The following is a 25,542-nucleotide window of genomic DNA, read 5'->3' as shown; positions in this document are numbered from 1 at the left end:
TAGTATAATTTTAATGTAATATATATCATAAAATAATAAATCAGCCTTCTGAAACACGGAGTCAGATCCTCGTCTCTTCCCTCATCCTGGGACCCCTGTGAACACGGTCACACAAGAGGTGTGTGACCTTGCCCCTGGTAAAACACCTCACAAAAACAATGAGTTTCTTTGTTCTATTATTTTTCTAGGAAATTGCCCCGGCGGGACTTTTTGGCTCCTGCCCAATTGGCTGTTCTTGAGTTTGAGGTGAAGTCTCTTAGGCCTATGAGATGCCTTTTCACCTAATGGAGAGAAACTTCTGGGTGTATTTCCTTTTTAAGGGGACAAAAGAGATTCCTTTTTCACCTGATTGAGGCGAGAAACTTCTGGTCTTCTTTACTTTTTCAGGGGACAAAAGATAATTTTGCCACTCCGTCACCAAGGGGTGCGGATTTGGAGGTGCAGGTCAGCGGGAACTCAGCACCGGGATCAGAGCTGGAAAAACGCCAATAACTCGTTTTTAAAATGTTAAAAGTTTAATAGTAATAAAATGTGTGTAAAAATAGGAATATAATTGGAGTAATAAAAATGTGGACAATTTGGATTAGGAAAATACGAGGCAATAAAAACAAAGAAGTACGGACATCCTGGTGCCTCTTTCTGGGCAAAATAAGCCCGAAAAAGGACCCACGTTAACAGAGGATTAACCCTCAAAAGCAACAGCCTGTTGCATATTCATACACCTCATCCATGATGCATAAATTCCATTCAAACACAGGATTCTGTCTGGGCAGTGTCAGCTTCTTCCTCTGAATCCTGACGGCTCCTCAGGGCTGAGTGAGGCAGGAAGAACTCAATAAGGGAGCAATAAATTCTCTGAAATATTTAGGTGTCCTGTGGCTGCTATCTCAGTGAGAGTCCTCTCTTTAAAAAAACGTATCTTACACAGCACAGTTTCTATTTTAACATTTTGTTATAACATAAAACTATATTTAACACACTACTTAAGAGAATTAACACAGCATAACTTTTTAAGATAACACATACAATAATAATTTGAATATTTGCAAAAAAACCCAATCATTTAACATGCATTTTTCAGAGAGCCATCCCGGCAGAGGGGCAGAGCACTTTCCCGGCGCCGCTGAGTTCATCCCCCGGTCCGGGCAGGGGCTGCAGCGCTCCGAGCGGTCCGTCTGTCCGTCCAGCCCTGCCCTGGGCAGGAAACGCGTCCGCAGCTCCTCCCGGAGCGCTGCGAGCCGCGGGACCGCAGCCAGGTGTGCCGGGGGTGCGGCTGGGAGCCGGGGGATGGGGACAGCGGACTGCGGAAAACGCGGATTTTATCATTGGCTTTTCGCAAATATTAAAATAAATGTTATATGTGCTGTGTTAGAAAGTTGTGCTGTGTTAATTCTTTTAAGTAGTGTGTTAAATATAATTGTAAGTTATTTAAAAAAATGTATTAAAAAACGTTAAAATAGAAACTATGCTATGTCAGATACATTTTTTTAAGACAGGGCTCGCACTGAGTTAGCAGCCACAGGGCACCTAAATCTTCCAGAGAAAAAGAATTTATTGCTCCATTATCAGAAGAAATGAACTTCTTCCTGCCTCACTCAGCCCTGGAGACGCCGCCAGGATTCAGAGGAAGAAGCTGACACTGCCCAGACAGAATCCTGTGTTTGAATGGAATTTATGCACCATGGATGAGCTGTATGAATATGCAACAGGCTGCTGCTTTTGAGGGTTAATCCTCTGTTAACGTGGGTCCTTTTAGGGGCTTATTTTGCCCAGAAAGAAGTACCTGGACTGTCTGTAACTCTTTGTTTTTATTGTCTCATATTGTCCTAATCCAAATTGTCCAACTTATAATTACTCTAATTATATTGCTATTTTTATTAACACTATATTACTATTAAACTTCTAAAATTTTAAAAACGAGTGATTGGTGTTTTTCACAGGCTGGAGGTGGCTGAAATAGGGTGGCCAAAATTGCCCCAGGGACACAGACAGAGCATGGACAGGGCACGGACAGAACATGGGACAGGTCACCACTGAGGGACAGCAGGGGACCATCACCACAGGCTGAGGGACACCTGGGGACCATCACCAGAACAGGACAACTGGCTGGATTTTGGGGCAGGCTGGCTGGATTTTGGAGCAGACTGGCTGGATTTTGGGCACAGCTGGTTGGAATTTGGAACAGAGTGTCTGGATCTTGGGGCAGACTGGCTGGATTTTGGGCACAGCTGGTTGCACTGTGGAACAGCTGGTTGGAATTTGGGGCAGAATGGCTGGATTTTGGAATAGACTAGCTGGGTTTTGGGTGCAGCTGGCTGGATTTTGTGCACAGCGGTTGGAATTTGGAACAGAATGCCTGCATTTTGTGCACAGCTGTCGGACTGTGCCGGTTGCCTGTGGCTGTCACACACAAAGGACACCTGGTTTGTGTCAGCCCCTGCTGCCACTGCCGGCCCTCTGCAGCTGCTGGGATCCTTCACCGGGAACATTCCCTGAGAGCATTCCCTGGGAGCATTCCCTGTGCTCCACAGAGCTCTGAGGGATGGGATGGGATGGGATGGGACAATGGAATGGGATGGGATGGGACGGGATGATGGGATAATGGGATGGGATGGGATGGGACGGGACGGGATGATGGGATAATGGGATGGGATGGGACGGGCAGCTCTGGGGAGCTGAGGAGGGGACAATCCCTGCCACCCTTTTGTCAGAACCTCTCCCACCCATGGAGGATGAGCAGGAAGGACACTGGGACCCCCAGCCTGAGGACTCCGGGCTGCAGGAGCCTCTCCTGGCTGTCACACAGGGAGAACTCTGGGCTCTCACATCCCAGCAATTCCTGTCCCAACAACCTTTAACACCTTCCTGAGCTCTGATTAAAATGAAGACGTGGAACCAGCTCAGTGGAAAACCGGACAAAGGTTCCTCATAACCTGGCCTGGTTTGTTCCTTTTTATCTTTGTTCCAGGTCAAACCTTTCATGGAGAGAGGTGCAGCAGACAGAGCTGGGGACAGGTGTGACCTCTGGGGCTGGGGAAAGGTGCTGGAGATCCCAGGGCTCCAATGCTGAGCCCTCTCTTTGTGCTGCTGGGACAAACCAGGACAATTTGGGACAAACCAGGACAGTTTGGGACAACCAGATCCCAGCAGCAGCAAAGCCAAAAAGGAAATTTCTGTTCCCCTGGCTGGAAGGGGAGCTCCAAGGGAACACATGGGCTCTCAGAGCCAAACAAATGGAATATTTTATAAACAGCTCTGTCAATAAATAGCAGCAGAGCCGAGGGCTGGCCCGGGTGACATTGAGGCTGCAGGAAGTCACGGCACCATCAGGGGCAGCCCAAATGCACAGTCATGCCCTCAGCTGTGCCAGTACCAGCTGTGTTTTCTCTGGGGCTGGACTGAAGGCACCTGAGCCAGTAATTCATGTCCACACTCAGGTGTTTATTATTTATCATCAGTAAAACAGTCTCACTGCTGTGAGTTATGCAGCTTTTCATTAGAAGGCACAGAATGGCCAACAATCTCTTATTCCAAGGGCTTTTAAGACTAAACTATCCAATTAAGAACTGACACCTGGATTATTTTCCCTTTTAACCCAATAACTGATGCCACAGAGCCCACAACGGGGACTATTCTGCCCAATTACAAAATGCCACCCAAACCCATGGAGAAGGAGGAAGAAGCAGCATGAAGAAGAAACCCAGTACAGCACCCTGTGCCCTCCCTCTTGCTTCCATCCACAACACACTAAAAATCCCAAAACCTCAATTTCTCACCAAGTGATACACCTACACTGCTCTCTATAATCTATTTCACACTTTTGTGGATTCCACTCTATCTTGAGGTCCAGGAAACTTTCTCCAGGAATGAGGGTGAAAGTCTGTAAGAGTCGAAATGAGAGATGCAGTACTCCAGGCAGCTCTCCAAAATGCAGTTTATTGCATGCAAATTGCAGTTTATTGCCTACAAAATGCAGTTTATTGTATACAAAATGCAGTTTATTCCATCCAAGGTGTCACAGCAGCCCAGTGTTGTGGGCAACAGCTGTGCCCACAGCTGTCAGCTCCAGCTTCATGCAGGCCTGGAGACACTTTGGTTTTGGTTACAATGCATTATATATTTTTCTTTTGGTTACAATTCATTATATACTTTTCTTTGCTGAGCATTTTAGTACAGTAGAACCAACCTATACCTTAATTTTTATCTACAGTCTATCATAATTACTGTAATTACCATATTCATGTTACTGTTCTCCAGTCACTAAAAGTTAGTACATTATAGTTTAAGGTGGAAGTTGTTTTTCAGTTTTCTTGCAGCGGAAAATTCTGAGACCTTTTTTCTACTTGCAACTTTGCTGACTTGTTTGCCTGTGCTCTTTCTGCCTGGTGAAAACATCTTCTTGTTTGAGGTGGGTTTATCCTTTGCTCTAAGGCATAAAAACCCTTTCTAACTAACACACCCTTTGCCTCCTTGGTTAGCCAGTAAGACTGGCTCAGCAATTCTTTTCTATATCAAAACTTGCTTCCATCTCTATTCCTTCATCAGACTCAACAGTTAAAAATCTTTCTGCTAAGCATACATATCTGTGAGACTTTCCTGTCAAACTTTCACCCTTCCCAACAAAAGTGAGTGCTGCCCTGGGGGTCAGGACGCCCCAAAACAGACACAGAAATATTCCCTGTGTGCCCTGGGTTTGCACACACAGCCCCTGGACAAACAGCTGAGTACGGAGTCCGTGGCATGGGGGTGACCAGGAGGGACAGGCTGGGTGGGCTTAGCAGCCCCAGGGGGATGTGGGATCAGGGGAATGGGGTCCTGGCTGTAGGATTCACGGGGGGTAGGATGGTCAAGACAGATGGAGATGAAAGACCTCTGCAGCCAGGTCAGGAACTTGGGGTTTATTGCAAAGGGCCTGGGTGCAGGGCCCTGCTGGGATTTGGGGTTTATTGCAAAGGGCCTGGGTGCAGGGCCCTGATGGGATTTGGGGTTTATTGCAGAGGGCCTGGGTGCAGGGCCCTGCTGGGATTTGGGGTTTATTGTAGAGGGCCTGGGTGCAGGGGCCTGCTGGGATTTGGGGTTTATTGCAAAGGCCTGGGTGTAGGGGCCTGCTGGGATTTGGGGTTTATTGCAAAGGGCCTGGGTGCAGGGGCCTGCTGGGATTTGGGGTTTATTGCAAAGGGCCTGGGTGCAGGGGCCTGCTGAGATTTGGGGTTTATTGCAGAGGGCCTGGGTGCAGGGCCCTGCTGGGATTTGGGTTTTATTGCAAAGGGCCTGGGTGCAGGGCCCTGCTGGGATTTGGGGTTTATTGCAAAGGGCCTGGGTGCAGGGCCCTGCTGGGATTTGGGGTTTATTGCAGAGGCCTGGGTGCAGGGCCTGCTGGGATTTGGGGTTTATTGCAAAGGGCCTGGGTGCAGGACCCTGCTGGGAGCTGCCAGACACAGCCTGGAGCAGGCCCCAAAGAGGGAGAGAGAGATAAAGAGAAGGCAAGAGGGTGGTAAAGAGAGAATGGGAGAATAAAACAGAGGATCAGAGGGCGAGGTTCCCGTTACAATAGAATAAATCTTCTTCTGGTCTTGGAACTTGTGGTTTATTGCAGAGGGCCTAAGTGCAGGGCCCTACTGGGAGCTGCCAGCCACAGCTCGGAGCAGGCCTGAGAGAAGAGAGGGGGAGAGAGGATGAGAGGGTAAGAGCATAAAAGGGTCAGAGAGCAAAAGTCAAGAGCTAAGAGACAAGAGCTAAGAGAGTGAAGTTCCCGTTACAATACCATAAATCTTCTTCTGTGTTGAATATTCTGATTCTCACTAACCAATCTAGTATAAGGTACAAATCCTATAGCATTTCCATACAACCTATAAGAATCACAACATTACCATACTGTGCTACATTTTAAACCCCAAAACCTCCTCTTTCAACCCCTTCTGCCAAGCTGGCATGGTCTGCTGGACCCTTGCACCTGCTTACAAGCAGAGGGTGTTGTTCCATCAAAAGGGGATTACCTTCAGCTGGGCCCACCATTGTTTTCCACTTGTTCAGTAACTGAGGTATCTCAGAGCTTGCTTTCATTTCAATCTCGCTTATAGTTTCCATATTCTCAAAATCTTTTGCCAGACAATCATGTTTATAAGGCTTTTCTGCTTCATCTTCCCCAACACCTGGCTGCTCTCCTGCCCCTGGAGGCATTTCCAGAGGGGCAGAGGGTGCCAGGCAGGGCTCTGTGTGCCCCAGCCATGCCAGCCAGGGTTCTGTGTGCCCCAGCCGTGCAGCAGGGGCAGAGGCAGACCTGAGGGAGGAGCAGCTGCTCAGGACAGATGTGCAGGGAGATAAAAGAGCCCAGGGTAGCCTTATCAGGGACCAGGAGTGGCTCTGCTCGGGCTGATGGAGGGGTTGGCGCGTGAGAAAACGGGCTGGGAACGTTGGGGGCTGCTGGAAATGGAGGGCAGGGCTGGCCTGGGAGTGCCTTGCCAGCCCCAGGAGTGCCCTGATGGCCCCAGGAGAGCCCTGATGGCCCCTTGGCTGTGTTGGGGTGGGCTGGGGGCTCCAGGGGGGTCGTGGACCAGGCTGGCACCACGTCCCACACTCACTGCAGAGCTGTGTGGCCCCCGTGGGTGCCTGGAGGGGGACTTTCTACAGGAGCATGTGGTGACAGGGGACACGGTGGGACAGTTTTGGGCTGAAAGAGTGGAATTACATCAGGTATCAGATGGAACTGTTCCTTGTGAAGGTGGGCAGGTTGCCCAGAGCAGCTGTGGCTGCCCCTGGATCCCTGGCAGTGTCCAAGGCCAGGCTGGACATTGGGGCTTGGATCACCTTGGGATAGAGGAAGGTGTCCCCAGTGGTGGGACAGGAGGAATTTTAATGTCCCTTCCCACCAAACCCTTCCATGGCTCCGTGATTCTGTGGTCATTCCGCAGGCAGAGCCGCTGTGGGCACTCCCTCTGCTGTCCCACCATGCCCGTGGGCACGGTTTGGGATTTGCAGCTTTCCTGTTCCTTTTCCAGCAGCTCAGGTCCCGTCCTGGAGCTTTCTCTGTCACCCCACTCCTGTACCACGGAGCCAAGGCGTTTTCTGGTGCCACATTCCCGCAGGGATGGGGTCGGTGCCGCATATCCACAGGGATGGGGTCCCTTCAGTGCCACATTCCTGCAGGGATGGGGTCAGTGCCGCATTCCCATGGGATGGGGTCCCGTCAGTGCCGCATTCCCATGGGATGGGGTCCCTGTCCGACCTCCCCGTGCCCCGGGAGCGTTCGGGGCCGCTCCATCCCTCCCGTTATGCAACGAGCTCGTAACTATGCAAATGTATTCCGCTCCCGGCTCGCACAACCTCCTGATTTCCTTCAGCTCCCGGCTCTCAAAACCTCCTGTTTGCTTTCAGCTCCCGGCTCTCAAAACCTCCTGTTTTCTTTCAGCCGCTTTTTTTTGGAAATGCAGCGCTTCCTGTGGGAGCGCAGCCCGAGTCCCCGGAGCCATCCGGAGCCATCCGGAGCCACCCGGAGCTGTGCCAGCCTCGGGCTGGGGTGGCACCGGGTCCCTGCAGAGCCACCCGGAGCTGTGCCAGCCTCGGGCTGGGGTGACACCGAGTCCCTGCAGAGCCATCCGGAGCTGTGCCAGCCCCGGGCAGGAGTGGCACCGAGTCCCCGGAGCCATCAGGAGCTCTGCCAGCCTCCCTCAGGTGGCACCGAGTCTCCGGAACCTTGCCAGCCCCGGGCAGGCCGCAGTGGCACCGGGTCCCTGCAGATCCCTCCCCGCCCTGGTTTTGAGCCCCCTGTCCCCATCCCGCAGCCCCCGGCGTGTCCTGGAGCCCGCAGCGCCCTGTCCGTGCCAGGAGCGGTGACACGAGGCCTGCAGTGCCACCCTCAGAGCGGTCACACGGGGGCCACAATGTCACCCTCAGGGCAGTGACACGAGAGCCACAGTGTCACCCTTGGAACAGCGACACAGTGGCTGCCGTGTCGCCATCTGTGCCACCCTCAGGGCAGTGACACGGGGGCTGCAGTGCCACCATCTGTGCCACTCTCGGAGCGGTGACATGAGGACCGCAGTGCCACCCTCAGGGCAGTGAAACAGGGACTGCAGTGTCTCCATCTGTGCCACCCTCAGAGCAGTGACACAGTGGCTGCAGTGCCACCATCGGGGCAGTGACACAGTGGCTGCAGTGCCACCCTCGGGGCAGTGACACGGGGACCACAGTGCCACCCTCAGGGCAGTGACACGGAGGCTGCAGTGCCACCCTCAGGGCAGTGACACGGGGACCACAGTGCCACCCTCAGGGCAGTGACATGGAGGCTGCAGTGTCTCCATCTGTGCCACCCTCGGGGCAGTGACACAGTGGCTGCAGTGCCACCCTCAGGGCAGTGACATGGGGGCTGCAGTGCCACCCTCAGGGCAGTGACACGGGGGTCACAGTCCCAAGGCTCCCGGACACCCCCCAATCCCCTCTGGGAAAGCTCTGCCGGGCAAAAGAAATCTCAGCACAGCCAGAGATGAGACAGCAGGAGTTTATCCGAGCTCTATATCAGCACATCCCACATCAGCACATCCAGGGGTGGGACAACAGGAGTTTATCCCAGCCCCACATCAGCACATCCTACATCAACACAGCCAGGTGAGACAGCAGGGGTTTATCCGAGCCCCACCCCGCCCCACACATGGGTTTGTCACCACAGGGACACATGGAGGGATCCGAGGAGCAAAGCCCCACGAGTACCCAGGACCCTGCTGTGCCGGGGCTGGGTCAGTGGTGGGACACACAGAGGGACCCAAGGAACAAAGTCCCACCGGATCCCAGGATGCTCCTGTGCTGGGGCCAGGTCAATGGTGGGACACACAGAGGGACATGAGGAGCAAAGTCCCAGTGGATCTCAGGACCCTGCTGCACTGGGGCTGGGTCAGTGGTGGGACACATGGAGGGACACAAGGAACAAAGTCCCATGGGTGCCCAGGACCCTGCTGTGCTGGAATCTTGGTCAGTGGTGGGACACATGGAGGGACACAAGGAGCAAAGTCCCACGGGTGTCCAGGACCCTGCTGTGGCGGGATCATAGTCAGTGGTGGGACACACGGAGGGACATGAGGGGCAAAGTCCCACGGGTGCCTCGGACCCTGCTGTGCCGGGATCTCGGTCAGTGGTGCCGGGGGCGGCTCTGCTCCAGCCGGGGCCCGGTGGTGATGGTGGTGGTGATGGTGATCCTGTTCACCGTCAGCCCTCCCGAGGGGTAGGTGTCCAGACACGCCTCCCGCTTGTATTCGGACACCTGCTTGGAGGAGAGCAGCTCCCACACGGACACCCGGCGCTCCTGGGCCGGGTCACAGGTGATGTAGGAGCCCTCGGAGCGCAGCAGGTCCATGGTGTGTGCAGGGAGGGCCCTGAGGTGCTGCTCCAGGCTCTGGCTGGCCAGGCTGCTGGTGGTGCTGAGCAGCTCCTGGATGGGGAGGGTCCCCCCACGGTACAGCTCCAGCAGCTCCTGACGCTTCTCCTCGGGGATGTGGTCAGAGAAGAGCAGGTCCCACAGGGACACCTGCCTGCCCTGGAACTCCCCCACTGACACCTCGGCTCTGGTGGCCTTCAGGGTCTCCTCCCAGGCCCCATCCCCATCCAGGGCCGTGGGTTCAGCCTCTGTGGCCACCGCCTCTGCCCTGGGACCACTCACAGACTTTGCTCTCTCTGCTCTCTCTGCTGCTGCTGTCCTGGTGACAATGGTGGTGACAACGGTCCTCACCTGCTCCAGGCTCAGCTCTCCGGCCTCGTAGAGCTCCAGCACCTCCCTCCTGTTCTCCTCGGGGATGTAGCGGGAGTGCAGCAGGTCCCACAGCGAGACCTCGTGGCCCTGGAACTCTGGAGCCTCCACGTGGACCATTGTGGTTTTCAGGGTTGTTTTCCAGGGTTCCTCTTTGGGATGGTGGTCACCCTCCTCTCCTGCTGCTGTCACGGGGTCCTTGCCGGAACTCTTGACTGAAATTTGGAATTTCCTGCTTGCGGATTCATTTTTCTTGATGAGAGTGGTGACAACAAGCATTAACTGCTCCAAGGGCAGCGTCCCCCCGCGGTACAGCTCCAGCAGCTCCTGCCGCTTCTCCTCAGGGATGTGGTCAGAGAAGAGCAGGTCCCACAAGGACACCTGCCTGCCCTGGAACTCCCCCACTGACACCTCGGCTCTGGTGGCCTTCAGGGTCTCCTCCCAGGCCCCATCCCCATCCAGGGCCGTGGGTTCAGCCTCTGTGGCCACCGCCTCTGCCCTGGGACCACTCACAGACTCTGCTGTCTCTGCTGCTGCTGTCTTGGTGACAATGGTGGTGACAACAGTCCTCACCTGCTCCAGGCTCAGCTCTCCGGCCTCGTAGAGCTCCAGCACCTCCCTCCTGTTCTCCTCGGGGATGTAGCGGGAGTGCAGCAGGTCCCACAGGGACACCTGCCTGCCCTGGAACTCTGGAGCCTCCACGTGGACCATTGTGGTTTTTAGGGTTGTTTTCCAGGCTTCCTCTTTGGGAGGTTTGTCATCATCCTCCTCTCCTGCTGCTGTCATGGGGTCCTTGCTGGAACTCTTGACTGTAATGTGCAATTTCCTGCCTGCAGATTCTCTTTTCCTAATCAGAGTGCTGACAACAGTTGTCATCTGCTCCAGAGTTAATAACTTCTCATGGTACAGGTCCAGCAGCTCCTCCCTCTTCTCCTCGGGGATGTAATCAGAGAAGATCAGGTCCCACAGGGACACCTGCTGTCCCTGCAGCTCCCCAGCCGGCACACTGATGGTGGTGCACCTCAGGGCCTCATCCAGGTGTTCTGAACAATCCTTTCCACCCTCCCCAGCCGCTGGCACTGCCCTGTGTGTGCCCCTGGTGTTCACCACCCGCGAGGCGTTCGCGGCCTCTGTCCGGTTCACCATGGTGGTGACCACGGCGCCCACCTGCTCCGTGCTCAGTATCCCTGCCCTGTACAGCTCCAGCAGCTCCTGACGCTTGTCCTGAGGCACGTATCTGGAGAAGAGCAGGTCCAGCACAGACACGTTTTGCCCCCGGAACTCCCCAGCAGTAACACGGACCGTCATGGACTTGAGGGACTTCCTGAGCTGCTGCTCCTGGGCCTGCGTGTCCTGAGCTGGGGGTGACGCCCTCGCCTCGTTGTTGGGCTTGGCTGTGGGTGAGCCCAGAGCCCCGCTGTCCCTTTCTGCTGCCGTGATGGTGGCGGTGAGGACCTCGATCATCTGTGCAATGCTCATTGCCCCCGCCTTGTATCTCCTGAGCAGCTTCTCTCTCTGGTGCTCGGGGACGTAGCGGGAGAAGAGGAGCTCCCAGACGGTGACGCTCTGGCCCTGGAAGAGCCCCACAGCCAGTGTGGTGCGCGCGGCCTGCAGGGCTCTGCGGGCATCCTCGCTCAGCTGGTAGAGCACGGAGCCCTTGTCCATCAGCTGCAGCATCAGCAGCCCTGTGTCCGGGTCGGGCACGCAGCGGCGCAGCAGCTGCAGGTAGGTCAGGTTCTCGTGGGTGTTGGGGTCGAAGCAAGTCCTCGTTTGATTCTCGGGGTCGGAAAGGATCTGGTTCATCTCTTCATCGAAGTAGCCATGCTTGTAGGCCACCTCCACGGGGACACGGTGGCCGCGCACGGGGTCGACGATGCCGCCGGTGGCGATCTGGGCCTGCAGCAGGCGGATGCCGTGGTCCCTGACGATCAGCCCCTTCTGCATGGCCTGGAACAGGGAGATCCTGCGGCCCGTGTAGGGCTCCGTGTACCCGGTCACGGCTCCCTCGGCCGACAGCAGCTTCTCGTAGAAGTCGTGGCCAATGAGCCCCCGAGCCAGCGCCTCCGTCACCGAGAGCCGCGCGGCGCTGGCCGGGTCCGTGAGCAGCCCCGAGGCCGCCTGCGCCTCCAGCAGCACCAGCGCCGTGCCCGGGCTCAGCATGCCCCTCACCATGGCCTCGTGGATGCTCAGCCTCTTCCCCTTGGCCTGGAGGAAGACTCCGGCGATGAAGCTGCTGCCGCCGTCCCCGTCCATCTCCTTGTGCTCACCTGGGCTGCTCTGCTCGTTGTTTATGGAGCATCCGCTCATCTTCCTCATCGTCTCTGGGACAGAATCCTGCTCCTGTGGCGTGCTGGGCGTGTCTGGGGAGCGAGTGAGACATAAACTTTAAGGAATTTATAGATTTTAGAGGAGCTAAGATTTTAGTTAGAGATAAGCTTTATTGGAGTTAATTAAAATAAATGGGTAGGCCTTGGTGAAGTTAAGAGTCAGTAGTTAGCTAATAATTATTGCTTGTCAACACAATGCGTGGTTAGCTGGGTTTATAATGAAGAATATAGAAATTGATTAATAGCTTTTAGGGACATAAGACAATTGTTTTTTGGAACAGAAGACAATTGTTTTTAGGAATATAAGACAATTGCAGCCTCCTCTATTCTGAAACCAATTGAAGATGGAGAATGGGAGTTCTACCAATGGGTCCATTTGTCATGTTTGCATTGAAAAGGCAGAAAGGTCGGAACGAGGAAGACTTCATTTACTTCCTCATTTTAGGACCCCTCCCCATGACAGGGACCACCGACCCATTTCAAGTAATACACTGCGCATGCTTAATTGCTTTTGAACTAATTACCATATGAAGTGGAGAATGGGATGTATTAAAGTCATGAATATGTATTTGTGTTTTGGGTATTCAATACTTGTACAGATAAAAGGGCTCTGTAATCACCTGTAAATTGAGATGTGTGTATTTGGGAGCTATCCCACAATAAACAAACACTTTCTAACTCTAAACTTTCAGAGAGTTTTTGGATATCAAAATCCATTGATCAATATCCATATTGGGAATGGGATGTACCAAAGTCATGAATGTGTATTTGTATTTTGGGTATTCAGTCCTTGTATAGATAAAAGGACTCTTTAATCACCTGTAAATTAATACTTGTACAGATAAAAGGGCTCTGTAATCACCTGTAAATTGCGATGTATATTTGGGAGCTATCCCACAATAAACACACACTTTCTAACTCTAAACTGTCAGAGAGGTTTTGGATATCGGTTCTGAAACATAGAGTCAAATCCTCGTCTCTTCCTTCAACAGAAAACCCCTGTGACCACGCTCCTCACAGCTCAGTCACACAGACAAATCCTTTTCCAGCCGCACAACCAAGGACACCCTCACAGCCTCAGGCCCAAAAAGTGCAAACAAAAGCGAATTGAGGAGAGCAAGCTGGGAGGATGTGGCTGCATAACCTGTAATTGGAGCTGTAATTGGACAATTAGCCCCGATATGCAAACGAACCCAAACTTATAAAAGAGTGAAAAGTCATGACCCATCATCCATCTGGGGTGTAACCATGGCTGGGCTCTGGCACTGCCCAAGGTGTGTCCTTTGAAGGCCCTTTAATAAATACCTGCTTTATTTAACCCAGCCTGGCCTCTCTCCTAGGAATGGTGGGACACAGGGCACAGCCCGGGTGTGTGTGTGGGTGCTCCTGGGGGCTATGTGATCCCACAGCACCCTGGCACTCCACAGGGCACGGGAATGGTCTTGGGGATGGATGAGCAGCTGTTCAGACCTGGGGGCAGCAGCAGGAGCTGAGGGAGAGCTTTCCCCTGGCTCTGGGTCCTCTCTTTGAATTCTCTGGGTGTCTGCTTTTTCTAAGGCCACTGTGCAGGCAGAGACCCCTGACACAGACATCTTTTATGGAAAGTACTTTCTTTAGGGTGTCTTCCTCCTGAGAAGCTAGGAGGCCTCCGGAAAAAGATGTAAACATTGATTATCTGCTGATGTGGAATGCAACAGGTAAATCTTTGATTGGCCCATGTTAGATGTTTCTAGTTAATGACCAATCACAGCCCAGCTGGCTCAGACAGAGAGCCAAGCCACAAACCTTTGTTATAATTTTTTGCTATTCCTTCTTAGCTAGCCTTCTGAAGAAGTCCTTTCTTCTATTATTTTAGTATAGTTTTAATATAATATATATAATGAAATAATAAATCAAGCCTTCTGAAACATGGAGTCATATCCTCATCTCTTCCCTCATCCAAGAACCCCTATGAACACCATCACAGACCCCAAACACCCTCCTGTCCTACAAAACCAGGCTCTGTGTTATTTAATGTAGCAATCACAGATGCATCATGGAATCCCAGGATAATCTGGGTGGGAAGAGGCCTTAAAACCCATCTGGTCCCAGCCCCTGCCACAGGCAGGGATGCCACCCACTCCCAGGATGTCTCACGTTGTCACCTGGTCCCCTGTAAACACACTCCCAGCATCTCCAGCACGGTGCAGCAGCGATGAGGCCACAGCCTCGTAAAAGCAGCAGAATCGAAACCCAGAGGATCTCCTGGGGAACACCCATGGCCCGTAAACTCCTCTGAGTGACACTAATGACACGTTATCAGGGTCGCAGCTCCAGTGCCTGGCTGTTTACTGAGCACTGGGGATGTCTCTGAGTCACTGCTTTGATCCATTGAATCCTGGATTGATGCTGGGGCGGAGGCACCGCGGTGGGGCTGAGATTCACCCACAGCCCCAGCCCAGCCCTGCTGTCCGGGTCATCCTACTCACCATCATTCCACCGGCGATCTCCTGGATCGTCCCTCAGCCCAAAGCAACCTATGGACTACCTTGGCCAAAGCCCTTGGACAAGATCACATCTGTCTCTCCACAGACAAGATGAAAACCATGGTGAATGACATCAAGAGAGAAACTGACAGCTGGCTGAGAGGACTGTTCAAAGGCTGGGGACTCGGGCTGGTTGAGATCTGTTCTGAAAACGGTGATTTTAGTATTGTTTATTCTAGTTGTTGTTATTGTCGTTGTTAGCATTGTTTTCGGGCTAATCAAACGCATGGTTCTCAAGTTAATTTCAAGCTCATCTCCCCCTCCTGAAGTCTACCATTTGGAAGCCCTCAGTGCTCCAATGGATGACATGGAAGCCTCAGTGGAAAACAGTGACCCGCCTGAAGCAGAGGAACCGATTTACCAACCAGGTAAGGAGGGAGAAGTCTCAGGGGACAAAGGACACCTGGATGGCCCAATGTCCCCAGGGCTGAGAGGCATCTTTTGAACTCTGCCAATCACACGACGCCCTTGCTGGAATGCCAAGATTGACGGACAGCACTCAGAAGGGGCAAGGGAGAGGAAGGGAGAGGGTATTGGCACACCTGGGGAAAGAACTGGGGTACTGAGACAGGCTATTACATCACACTGCAACATCCAGGGACCCTCCCCGTGGCTCTGTCCCACTCCTGTCCATCCCTGCCCAGCTCCGAGGGTGCAGGGGAGGTGATGGGCTGGCTGTGCTGCCTGCCGGGCTGGCACTGCCCACTGGAGCGTGGTGTCAGTGATCCAGTGATTCCCACTGCTCCGGCCCCCCTGCTCCAGCCCTGGATCCAGTGATTGCCACTGCTCCAGCCCTGGATCCAGTGATTCCCGCTGCTCCAGCCCCACTGCTCCAGCCCTGGATCCCAGTGATTCCCACTGCTCCAGCTCTGGATCCAGCGTTTCCCACTGCTCCAGTCCCTGGATCCAGTGATTCCCACTGCTCCGGCCCCCCTGCTCCAGCCCTGGATCCAGTGATTGCCACTGCTCCAGCTCTGGATCCAGTGTTTCCCACTGCTCCAGTCCTGGATCCAGTGATTCCCACTGCTCCAGACCTGGATCCAGTGATTCCCGCTGCTCCAGCCCCACTGCTCCAGCCCTGGATCCCAGTGATTCCCACTGCTCCAGCTCTGGATCCAGCGTTTCCCACTGCTCCAGTCCCTGGATCCAGTGATTCCCACTGCTCCAGCCCCACTGCTCCAGCCCTGGATCCCAGTGATTCCCACTGCTCCATCGATTCCCACTTCTCCAGCCCTGAATCCATCGATTCCCCCTGGATCCAGTGACACCTCTGTAGGACACGGCTGTCGTGTGAACACCCTGCACCGCCAGCCCGTTTCCCAACCGCAGCCTGTCATTAGCAGCTCTCATTAGCAGCTCTCTAATCCGCCGCCGGGGCCGGGGCTGGGCCGATCACGCAGCTCCCGGGGCTGGCTCGGCCAGGAGGCTCCGGTGGGAGCGGTTTTATAGCCGGGGCCAGCCGGGGTGGCCCCAAAACAAGGAGGTCCCTAGCCTATAACTGCCCCGGGGACAGAAATCACACCAGTACCCCCAGTACAGCACTGACACTGGGAGGAAAATCACACCAGTGCCCCCAGTACACCACTGAGGAGGGAAATCACACCAGTGCCCCCAGTACAGCACTGGGGACAGAAATCACACCAGTGCTCCCAGTACAGCACTGACACGGGGACAGAAATCACACCAGTGCTCCCAGTACAGCCCATCTTGGGGAGGGAAATCACACCAGTGCCCCCAGTCATGCACCCACCCTGGGAACAGAAATCACACCAGTGCTCCCAGTACAGCCCATCCTGGGAACAGAAATCACACCAGTGCCCCCAGTACAGCACTGGGGACAGAAATCACACCAGTGCCCCCCAGTACAGCCCAGCTCCTGCCCTCTGCCTCCTCTCCAAACCCCACTGCTCCAGCCCTGGATCCAGCGATTCCCATTGCTCCAGCCCCGGATCCCAACGATTCCCACTGCTCCAGCGATCCCGCAGCCCCGGGTCGGTCCCGCAGCTCCCTCTGTTTCCCTCCCGCACCCCAGCTCTGCTGAAGCACCGGGGACACAAAACGCGTCACACAGAGCAGCAGCTTCCACCAGCCCTGGTGACACTCGGTCACTTTGTCCCTTCCCAAAAAGGACCAAGTTCTGCCGGGAGATCTCCCGCTCACCGATCCCGGCAGTTTCAGCAGCTCTTCCCGGAGTTGGGGATGGGGGCGAGGTCCCCGCTCCCCGTGCAGGTCCCCTGTGGTGGCCTCGGTGACCCCAGGTGGGCTCTGTCCTGTGTCCTACCTCCTGGCCGTGAATCCAGAGAGGCTGGATCGCCGGCAGGCTCCGATGATGATGATCCTGATCCTGATCCTGATCCTGATCCTCCTCCTCCTCCTCCTCCTCCCACCGGCTCCCAGCCAGGTGAGCGGAGGCGCAGGTGCCCGATTTAAATCCTGCCCTTCCCTGCCCCTGGGGACGGCAGGGAGCCCTGCCCTGTGCTGGGTGGCCCTGCCCTGGCCTGGCACACGGCAGCAGAGCTGGAAAACTGACCTGGACCGGCCATGGATCTCCCCCAGCTCCTCTCAATGCCTGCTTTAGCTGCAGGTGCTGTCGCAGTGAGCGTTCTAATGCCACACGGGCCACCTTCAGGGTGTGGTGGGATGCCCTGGAAGCCCTGTCTCCACAAATGAACCAATGTCCCTTTGGCAATTGTCGTGGTCAGCCTCAGAAAGCACATCCCAGCTGTTGGAGTAATTACACCAAAAACTTGAATTTCTGCAGGCAAAATAACGGGGAGTAACATTGTGCTTTGGCGGATCACCTTCTCTCCTATCATTAGCTGTAAACATAAAACAGAAATCCTGTCAACCTGCACAGGTGTCTGTGCCTCGCTACGTGTGACTGCCCCAGTGAGCTCCTTTGACTCCTTGTACCTGGAACAGGGTCCTGTGTGACTGTGTGTGACTGTGTGTGCGTGCGTGTGTGTGTGTGTGTGTGTGTGTGAGACCCTGTGCGTGACTCTGTGTGTGTGTGTGTGTGTGTGTGACCCTGTGTGTGACTCTGTGTGTGTGTGTGAGAGACCCTGTGTGTGACTCTGTGTGTGTGACTCTGTGTGTGTCTGTCTGACCCTGTGTGTGTGACTGCCCCTGTGGGCTCCTGTGTGATTCCACGCACCTGCAATAGGGTCCTGTGTGACCCTGTGTGTGACTGTGGCTGTGGTGTGACCCTGTGCAGGTCCCTGCTGTGACAGTGTGACCTTATGTGTGACCATGTGACCCTGTGTGTCACTGTGTGACCTCGTGCAGGTCCCTGCTGTGACTCTCCATGCAGGTGACTCTCCTGTGACTGTCCCGTGAGCCTGGACACACAGGACAATGCTTGTGTGAGTCATGAGTGGCTCCCCGTGCGTGGGGACACAGGTGACACACGGAAAGCTGCCCTCACCCAGGTGTGCCCGTGTCCCGTGTGTCCCGCGTGGCTCGGTGCCTGTCCCGGGGGACACAGGTGACGCACGGAAAGCTGCCCTCACCCAGGTGTGCCCGTGTCCTGGGTGGCTCAGTGCCTGCCCCGGGGACAGGAGGGGCTCCGTGCCCTGGCCCTGCCTGTCCGTCTGTCCTGCCCCGGTGGCAGGAGGGGCTCCGTGCCCCGGCCCTGCCTGTCCGTCTGTCCTGCCCCGGGGACAGGAGGGGCTCCGTGCCCCGGCCCTGCCTGTCCGTCTGTCCTGCCCCGGTGGCAGGAGGGGCTCCGTGCCCCGGCCCTGCTTGTCCGTCTGTCCTGCTCCGATGGCAGGAGGGGCTCCGTGCCCCGGCCCTGCCTGTCCGTCTGTCCTGCTCCCGAGCGCATTCCTGCTGGCGTGGGCGCTCCCCAGACCGGCTGAGCGGCTCCGGAGAGCTTCTCCCTCTGACTCACCGGGAGGGGGCTCGGCTGCGGGGAGCGCACCTGGCCCAGGTACCTGTGCTAGGGGTGGTGGCTCCGGGACCCTGCGGGGAGCGCACCTGGCCCAGGTACCCTGTGCTGTCCTGAGGGGAATTGGCTCCAGGACACACCTGGCCCAGGTACCCTGTTCTGGGAATAGGTGGCTCTAGGACAATGCGGGGAGCGCACCTGGCCCAGGTACCCTGTGCTGTCCTGGGGGGGGAAGGTAACCGCAGGACCCGGCAGGGAGCACACCTGACCCAGGTACCTGTGCTGGGGGAGTGATGGCTCCAGGACCCTGCGGGGAGCACACCTGGCCCAGGTACCCTGTGCTGTCCTGGGGGGGGGGGAAGGTAACTGCAGGACCCTGCAGGGAGCGCACCTGGCCCAGGTACCCTGTGCTGGGAATAGGTGGCTCTAGGACAATGCGGGGAGCACACCTGGCCCAGGTACCTTGCTGGGGGTGGTGGCTCTGGGACCCTGCGGGGAGCACACCTGGCTCAGGTACCCTGTGCTGTCCTGGGGGAGTGATGGCTCCAGGATGCACCTGGCCCAGGTACCCTGTTCTGGGAATAGGTGGCTCTAGGACAATGCGGGGAGCGCACCTGGCCCAGGTACCCTGTGCTGTCCTGGGGGGGGAAGGTAACTGCAGGACCCGGCAGGGAGCACACCTGGCCCAGGTACCTGTGCTGGGGGAGTGATGGCTCCAGGACCCTGCGGGGAGCGCACCTGGCCCAGGTACCCTGTGCTGTCCTGGGAGGGAGGTGGCTCTAGGACAATGCGGGGAGCACACCTGGCCCAGGTACCCTGTCCCGGGAATAGGTGGCTCTAGGACAATGCGGGGAGCACACCTGGCCCAGGTACCCTGTCCCCATGGGGTGATGGCTCCAGGACCTGCTCTTGTGACTTCGCTCCCCACTCTGGAGCTCGTCCCTGCTCGCAGCTCAGGAAATTTCCTCAGAAAAATGTTTCTGAGCAAAATTTTAAATGTTTCACTCCGAAGGAGCTGAAGCATTTTCCTTCTTTGGGTTTTGCCGCTAAATGAAATTTAAATTGTTAGATCTTTAGGAAAATGCTAAGAATGAGCGTGTTCCTGGGCAAAATTTTAAATGTTTCACTCTGAAGAAGATGAAGCATTTTCATGAAAGAACTTATTTGGGATTTTCTGATAAATAAAATTTAAATTATTAGATCTTCAGGAAAATTTTAAGAATGAGTGTGTTTCTGAGAAAAAATTTAAATGCTTCATTCAGAAGAAGATGAAGCATTTTCATGAAAGAACTTATTTGGGTTTTTCTGCTAAATAAAATCCAAATTGTTACATCTTCATATATAAAACTTGATACAACTGAGTGCTAGGTGAAATATTTGCCAACCGTTTTTACTCTGAGCTAGGAAAAAAATTATTTCCACCACATATTTTTACAATTAAAAGAAGAAATATAAATGGAAGGGATATAGCTTTATTTTTTTGTTAAAAAACAGCACCTCTTGGTCAGAAAACAAGGAGGTTTCTTAAATCTTTTGTAGCAGTAATTTCAGCACAACTGGAACTTCACTAAGTGCATTTTTCTCGTCATGGGCAGAGAGCGACAGGACAAGGGATGGGGCAGTTTATAACTGGAAAAGGGGATTTATTTACAGGAGATATTGGGAAAAAATCCTTCCCTGTGAGGGTGGGCAGGCCCTGGCAGAAATTGCCGGAACCACCTGTGGCTGCCCCATCCCTGGAAGTGACCGAGGCCAGATTGGATGGGGCTTGGACTCCTGAGGTTCCTCACACGGGGCGCCAGTTGTGGGGGTCCCAGTTTTGGGGGTCCCAGTTGTGGGTTTCTCTGGGTCAGGGTTGAAGGCACTTGAGACAGTAGTTCATGTTCTGACTCTGATATTTATTATTTATTATCAGTAAAACAGTCTCACTACTGTGAGTTCAGCAGCTTTTCATTAGAAGGCACAGAATGGCCAACAATCTCTTGTTCCAAGGTCTTTTAAGACTAAACTATCCAATTAAGAACTGACACGTAAATTATTTAACCCAATAACTGATCCCAAAGAGCCCACAATGCGGACTTTTCTGCCCAATTACAAAATGCCACCCAAACCCATGGAGAAGGAAGAAGAAGCATGAAGAACAAACCCAAGACAACACCCTGTGCCCTCCCTCTTGCTTCCATCCACAACACACTAAAAATCCTAAAACCTCAATTTCTCACCAAGTGATGAACCTACACTGCTCTCTATAATCTATTTCACACTTTTGGATTATACTGGGATATTGGGAATATATTTGGGGATATTGGGATATTTCTGGTAGAGGGCACAGAGAGGGGCACAGAGCCCTGGTTTGAAAAATGCCAATCACTTGTTTTTAGAATTTCAAAAGTTTAATAGTAACAAAATGGTTTTAAAAATGATAATATAATTAAAGTAATAATAATTTGGACAATTAGTATTTAGGACAATATGAGAAAATAAAAACAAAGAGTTAGGGACAGTCTGGGTACCTCATTCTGGGCAAAATAAGCCTGAAAAAAGACCCACGTTAGCAGAGGATTAACCCTTAAAAGCAGCAGCCTGTTGCATATTCATACACCTCACACATGATGCATAAATTCCATTCAAACACAGGATTCTGTCTGGGCAGTGTCAGCTTCTTCCTCTGAATCCTGACAGCTCTTCAGGGCTGAGTGAGGTAGGAAGAAGTTCGTTTGTTCTGATGATGGAGCAATAAATTCTTTTTCTCTGAAAGCTTCAGGTGTGCTGTGGCTGCTCTCTGGTGCGAGTCCTCTCTTAAAAAAATTATGTTACATAGCATAGTTTCAATTTTAACATTATGTCATAACCCAAAACCGTATTCAACACAGTACTTAAGAAAATTAACACAGCATCACTTTCTAACACAACACATATAACATTCATTTGAATATTTGCCAAAAGCCAATAACAAAATTCACATTTTTCTCTCCTGGGATGCCCCCTGGGCTCCCTGGCTCACCTGCAGCTGCTTGGGAGTCTGGCACAGACACACCTGGGCCCAGGTACAGCCAGCCCTGCGGCCTCACCTGCCGGAAGGTGTGGGAGTCGTGGCTGGAGCCCATTGGAGCCACATCAGAGGCTGGGAGATTCCTTTCCCAGGGATGGTTCAGCGCTGGGGCGTTTGGGGAGGGTTTTCCTGCAGTGATTGATTTGGGAAACCTCCAGGGGTGGAGCTCAGGTGCTGACACCGCTCCCAGCTCCCTGAGGACACCTCAGGTTTTGGCTTTTCTATTTTTCACATTCTGTGCTGCTTTAGTGTGTGGGTCTGGGCTCCATATTAGGGTACGGTGAGCTCTCTGCACAGAGTAGGGAGAAAAACAATTCCTGCTCTAGCTGGGGACCAAGGACAAATGACCCAAATTTCAGGTCCAAGAGCACAAACACCGTGGGCTGAAGAGAGAAAAACAAGAAGGATGGGACTTCATGGGCTAAAGCTGTAATTGGACAATTAGCTCCAATATGCAAATGGACCAAAACTTATGAAAGTGTGAGAACCCACGAGCTGTTGTCCATTTTTGTGGCCATTTTGGATCCAAATCTCAGCCCCAAGTGTGACAGTGGTCACAAGGGTTTTCAGGGTGAGAGAGAGACAAGAATGTTGACCTCATGTTCAGAAGGCTTGATTTATTATTTTATGATATATATTCTACATTATAACTATACTAAAAAGAATAGAAAGGAAAAGTTCTCAGAAGGCTAGCTAAGCTAAGAATAGAATAGAAAAGCAATGAATAACAAAGATCTGTCTCTCGGCAGAGAGCAAGAGCCAGCTCTGCTGTGAGTGGTCAGTAAATCCAAACATCCACAGGAGACCAATCACGGATCCACCTGTTGCATTCCACAGCACCAGATAACCATTGTTTACACTTTGGTGCTGAAACTTCTCAGCTTCAGCAGGAAAAAATCCTAAGAAAGGATTTTAATGCAAAGATGTCTGTGACACCCCAAGAGCACAAACAACATGGGCTGGAGAGAGAAAAACAAGATGGATGGGACTGCATGTGCTAAAGCTGTAATTGGACAAATAGCTCCAATATGCTAATGGCGCAGAACTTATAAAATGTGAGACCCCCATGAGCTGTTGTCCATTTTTGTGGCCATTTTGGGTTGTGCTGCCCAAGGTGGATCCATTGTGGCCCCTTAAAAGTCCCAGCTTTATTCTTCAGCTGTGTCTGGTGATGCCGAATTTTGCCCCAAAAGGCGAGAATAACTGCCTAAGAGACTCAGTTTAAGTCAACATAGACAGGAGGTATTTTATTGCGACGCATTGGAGAAATCACAAAAGGGATTTCTGAGTATCTCGTAACAAAAGCAAGCCTTTTATACAGTTTTGAATATAGAGTTACATCATATCACATGCATAATCATGTTTTTGCATGCATATTCATAAGAGGCGTGGTGTAGGCGGAGCGTGGGCGGAGACATCTCTTTTGAGGATCATCTTGGTGGTCGTTCCAGTTGCCTTCATCGTGGGCAGGGGTCACCTGATGAGTCTTCCTCCTTAAACTTTTGAACTCCTATCCTAATATGGCCAATTCCCGGTGTACTTGGCTTGGTCCCCATGGCTTGGCAAGGCTCTTAGGGTCAGTTTGACATTGTTGGCTCTGAACATGCTTAGCCCATCAATTCTCCTATCCCTATCTCTCTTTCTTGTCATTATGTTCCATGCTTTAGCTGATCTATTGCTCTATATGTTTCCTAAATGCTATGCTTTTTCAAATACTTCTCATTCCGTGTTTTAATTCGTTATTTCTTAAAGGCTATTTGTTTTGGGGCTTCACTGGTTTCTGTTCTAGGCCAGCCTTCACAAGGCATCACTGGAGCGCAGGTCCCTGAGCCCCTGCGTCTGCTGAGGAGTTTTAATGAGGAGGAGGATGCACAGAGCCCTGCCTGCCCTGGGGATGGCAGCCCCTGCCCCTGGAAATACCTGAGCACAGGCAGAGCATGGCAGAGCTCTGGTTAATCCACACTCGGAGTGTGCCCGAGTGAAACGACAGTGAATGACCCCAGGGTATATGAACAGGGTGGTTTTAAAACAATGTGATTGTTTTAGTTCCTTAAAATAAAATTAAATTTAAGTGCACAGGGAGGATGTGACTGTCTTTGTTATTGTCTATAAAAATATAAAAGTCTATATTTCTTAAGAAAATATATAAGGAGAAGAGAGAAGGAGAGAGAGAAAAAAAGAAAGCAAGAAAGAGAGAAAGAAAGAGAGAAAGAAAGAGAGAAAGAGAGGAAAGGAAAAGGAAAAGGAAAAGGAAAAGGAAAAGGAAAAGGAAAAGGAAAAGGAAAAGGAAAAGGAAAAGGAAAAGGAAAAGGAAAAGGAAAAGGAAAAGGAAAAGGAAAAGGAAAAGGAAAAGGAAAAGGAAAAGGAAAAGGAAAAGGAAAAGGAAAAGGAAAGGAAAGGAAAGGAAAGGAAAGGAAAGGAAAGGAAAGGAAAGGAAAGGAAAGGAAGGAAGGAAGGAAGGAAGGAAGGAAGGAAGGAAGGAAGGAAGGAAGGAAGGAAGGAAGGAAGGAAGGAAGGAAGAAAGAGAAAGAAAGAAAGAAAGAAAGAAAGAAAGAAAGAAAGAAAGAAAGAAAGAAAGAAAGAAAGAAAGAAAGAAAGAAAGAAAGAAAGAAAGAAAGAAAGAAAGAAAGAAAGAAAGAAAGAAAGAAAGAAAGAAAGAGAAAGAAAGAGAGAAAGAAAGAAAGAGAGAGAGAAAGAAAGAGAGAAAGAAAGAAAGAGAGAAAGAAAGAGAGAAAGAAAGCGAGAAAGCAAGAAGGAAAGCAAGAAGGAAAGCAAGAAAGTAAGCAAGCAAGCAAGCAAGAAATAAAGAAATAAAGAAATAAAGAAAGAAAAGTAGATAATGGGGATCTGGACCCGAGGCGAATGGTCCCTCGGCAGGGTGAGACCCTGGGCAGGGTGACAGGGTTTTATCTTAGGCGGGGTTTGACCCTCGACAGGGCTGGACCCCGGGCGGCACTGCTGTCACCTTCCTGGCAGGTACCGGTGTCACTGCTGTCACCTACCGGGCAGGTATCAGGGCACTGCTGTCACCTGCCTGGCAGGTACCGGTGTCACTGCTGTCCCCTGCCTGGCAGGTACCAGGGCACTGCTGTCCCCTGCTGGGCAGGTACCGGCGGTGTTTGCGTCACCTGCTTGGCAGGTACCAGGTGTTGGAACTCAGTGCGTCCCTCTGGGTGTCCAGAGTTGCTGGGACCCCTCCCGGGGGGCTCGGAGACCCTGGCATACAGCCCAGAGCACCTGTGGGTTTGATCATGACCCGTGGAGCAAATTGCCAGCTTTGTATGAAGACCTGAAAGAAGTTTAAATAGTGTAATTATAAAATTATCACTAGGTGAATAAGTAGATTTTGGTGTTTTTAGAATGGGGGTTTGGGGATAAGATGGAGGGATTTGGGCATGTCCAGCCTTTCTTCTTCTTCTCTACCTCCATCTTCTGCTGCGATGTTGGCACTTTGGGATTGGTTTAGAATAGAAATTCACTGTCTAACATAGGTGATAGGTATTGGAAAGCAATTGTAAACATTGTATACGTAGTTTGTGGTATAAAGAGATAACACCGCTCCGAGTTCAGGCAGAGTGCCTCTGTCTGTCTTGTTGAGTGGACCTCAGCTGGACAGGAGAAAAATTTTATAGATAAGACACAATAAACAACTCTGAGACTGAGAGCTGAAGAACTCTGACTCGTTCTGTGAACGTGTGGGCCTAAACAGAGACTTTTCACCTGAAACAGAGACTTTTCACTCGAAAAAGAGACTTTTCACAAATTTCGGGACAGCAATTAACAGCTAAACTCCCGAGAACCAGGGCACTGCTGTCACCTGCTGGGCAGGTACCGATGGTTCTGTCCCCTTCTGGGCAGGTACCGGTGGTGTTTGTGTCACCTGCCCGGCAGGTACCGGGGCACTGCTGTCCCCTGCTTGTAGATACCTGCAGTATATCTGTCACTTGCTCGGCAGGTACCTGCAGTGTTTCTGTCACCTGCTGGGCAGGTACCGGTGTTTCTGTCACCTACAGGGC

General features: G+C 52.5%; 1 protein-coding gene across 1 annotated transcript; it reads right to left on the bottom strand.

Moving 5' to 3' along the window:
- Positions 1 to 9,121: 9,121 nt before the first annotated feature.
- On the bottom strand, positions 9,122 to 21,581 carry LOC141728215 (epiplakin-like). Its single transcript, XM_074535454.1, has 7 exons — positions 21,479 to 21,581; positions 19,168 to 19,253; positions 19,044 to 19,112; positions 18,752 to 18,820; positions 18,615 to 18,696; positions 9,450 to 12,096; positions 9,122 to 9,389 (listed from the first exon to the last, which is right to left on the bottom strand). The coding sequence occupies exons 1-7, from the start codon at positions 21,579 to 21,581 to the stop codon at positions 9,122 to 9,124; spliced, it is 3,324 nt and encodes a 1,107-aa protein (XP_074391555.1).
- Positions 21,582 to 25,542: the final 3,961 nt, after the last annotated feature.

The sequence above is a fragment of the Zonotrichia albicollis genome, chromosome 1, assembly GCF_047830755.1.
Source record: "Zonotrichia albicollis isolate bZonAlb1 chromosome 1, bZonAlb1.hap1, whole genome shotgun sequence".
Lineage (NCBI taxonomy): Eukaryota > Metazoa > Chordata > Aves > Passeriformes > Passerellidae > Zonotrichia > Zonotrichia albicollis.
The sequence above is the reverse complement of the archived record's forward strand: the minus strand, read 5'-3'. Positions and strand labels throughout refer to the sequence as shown.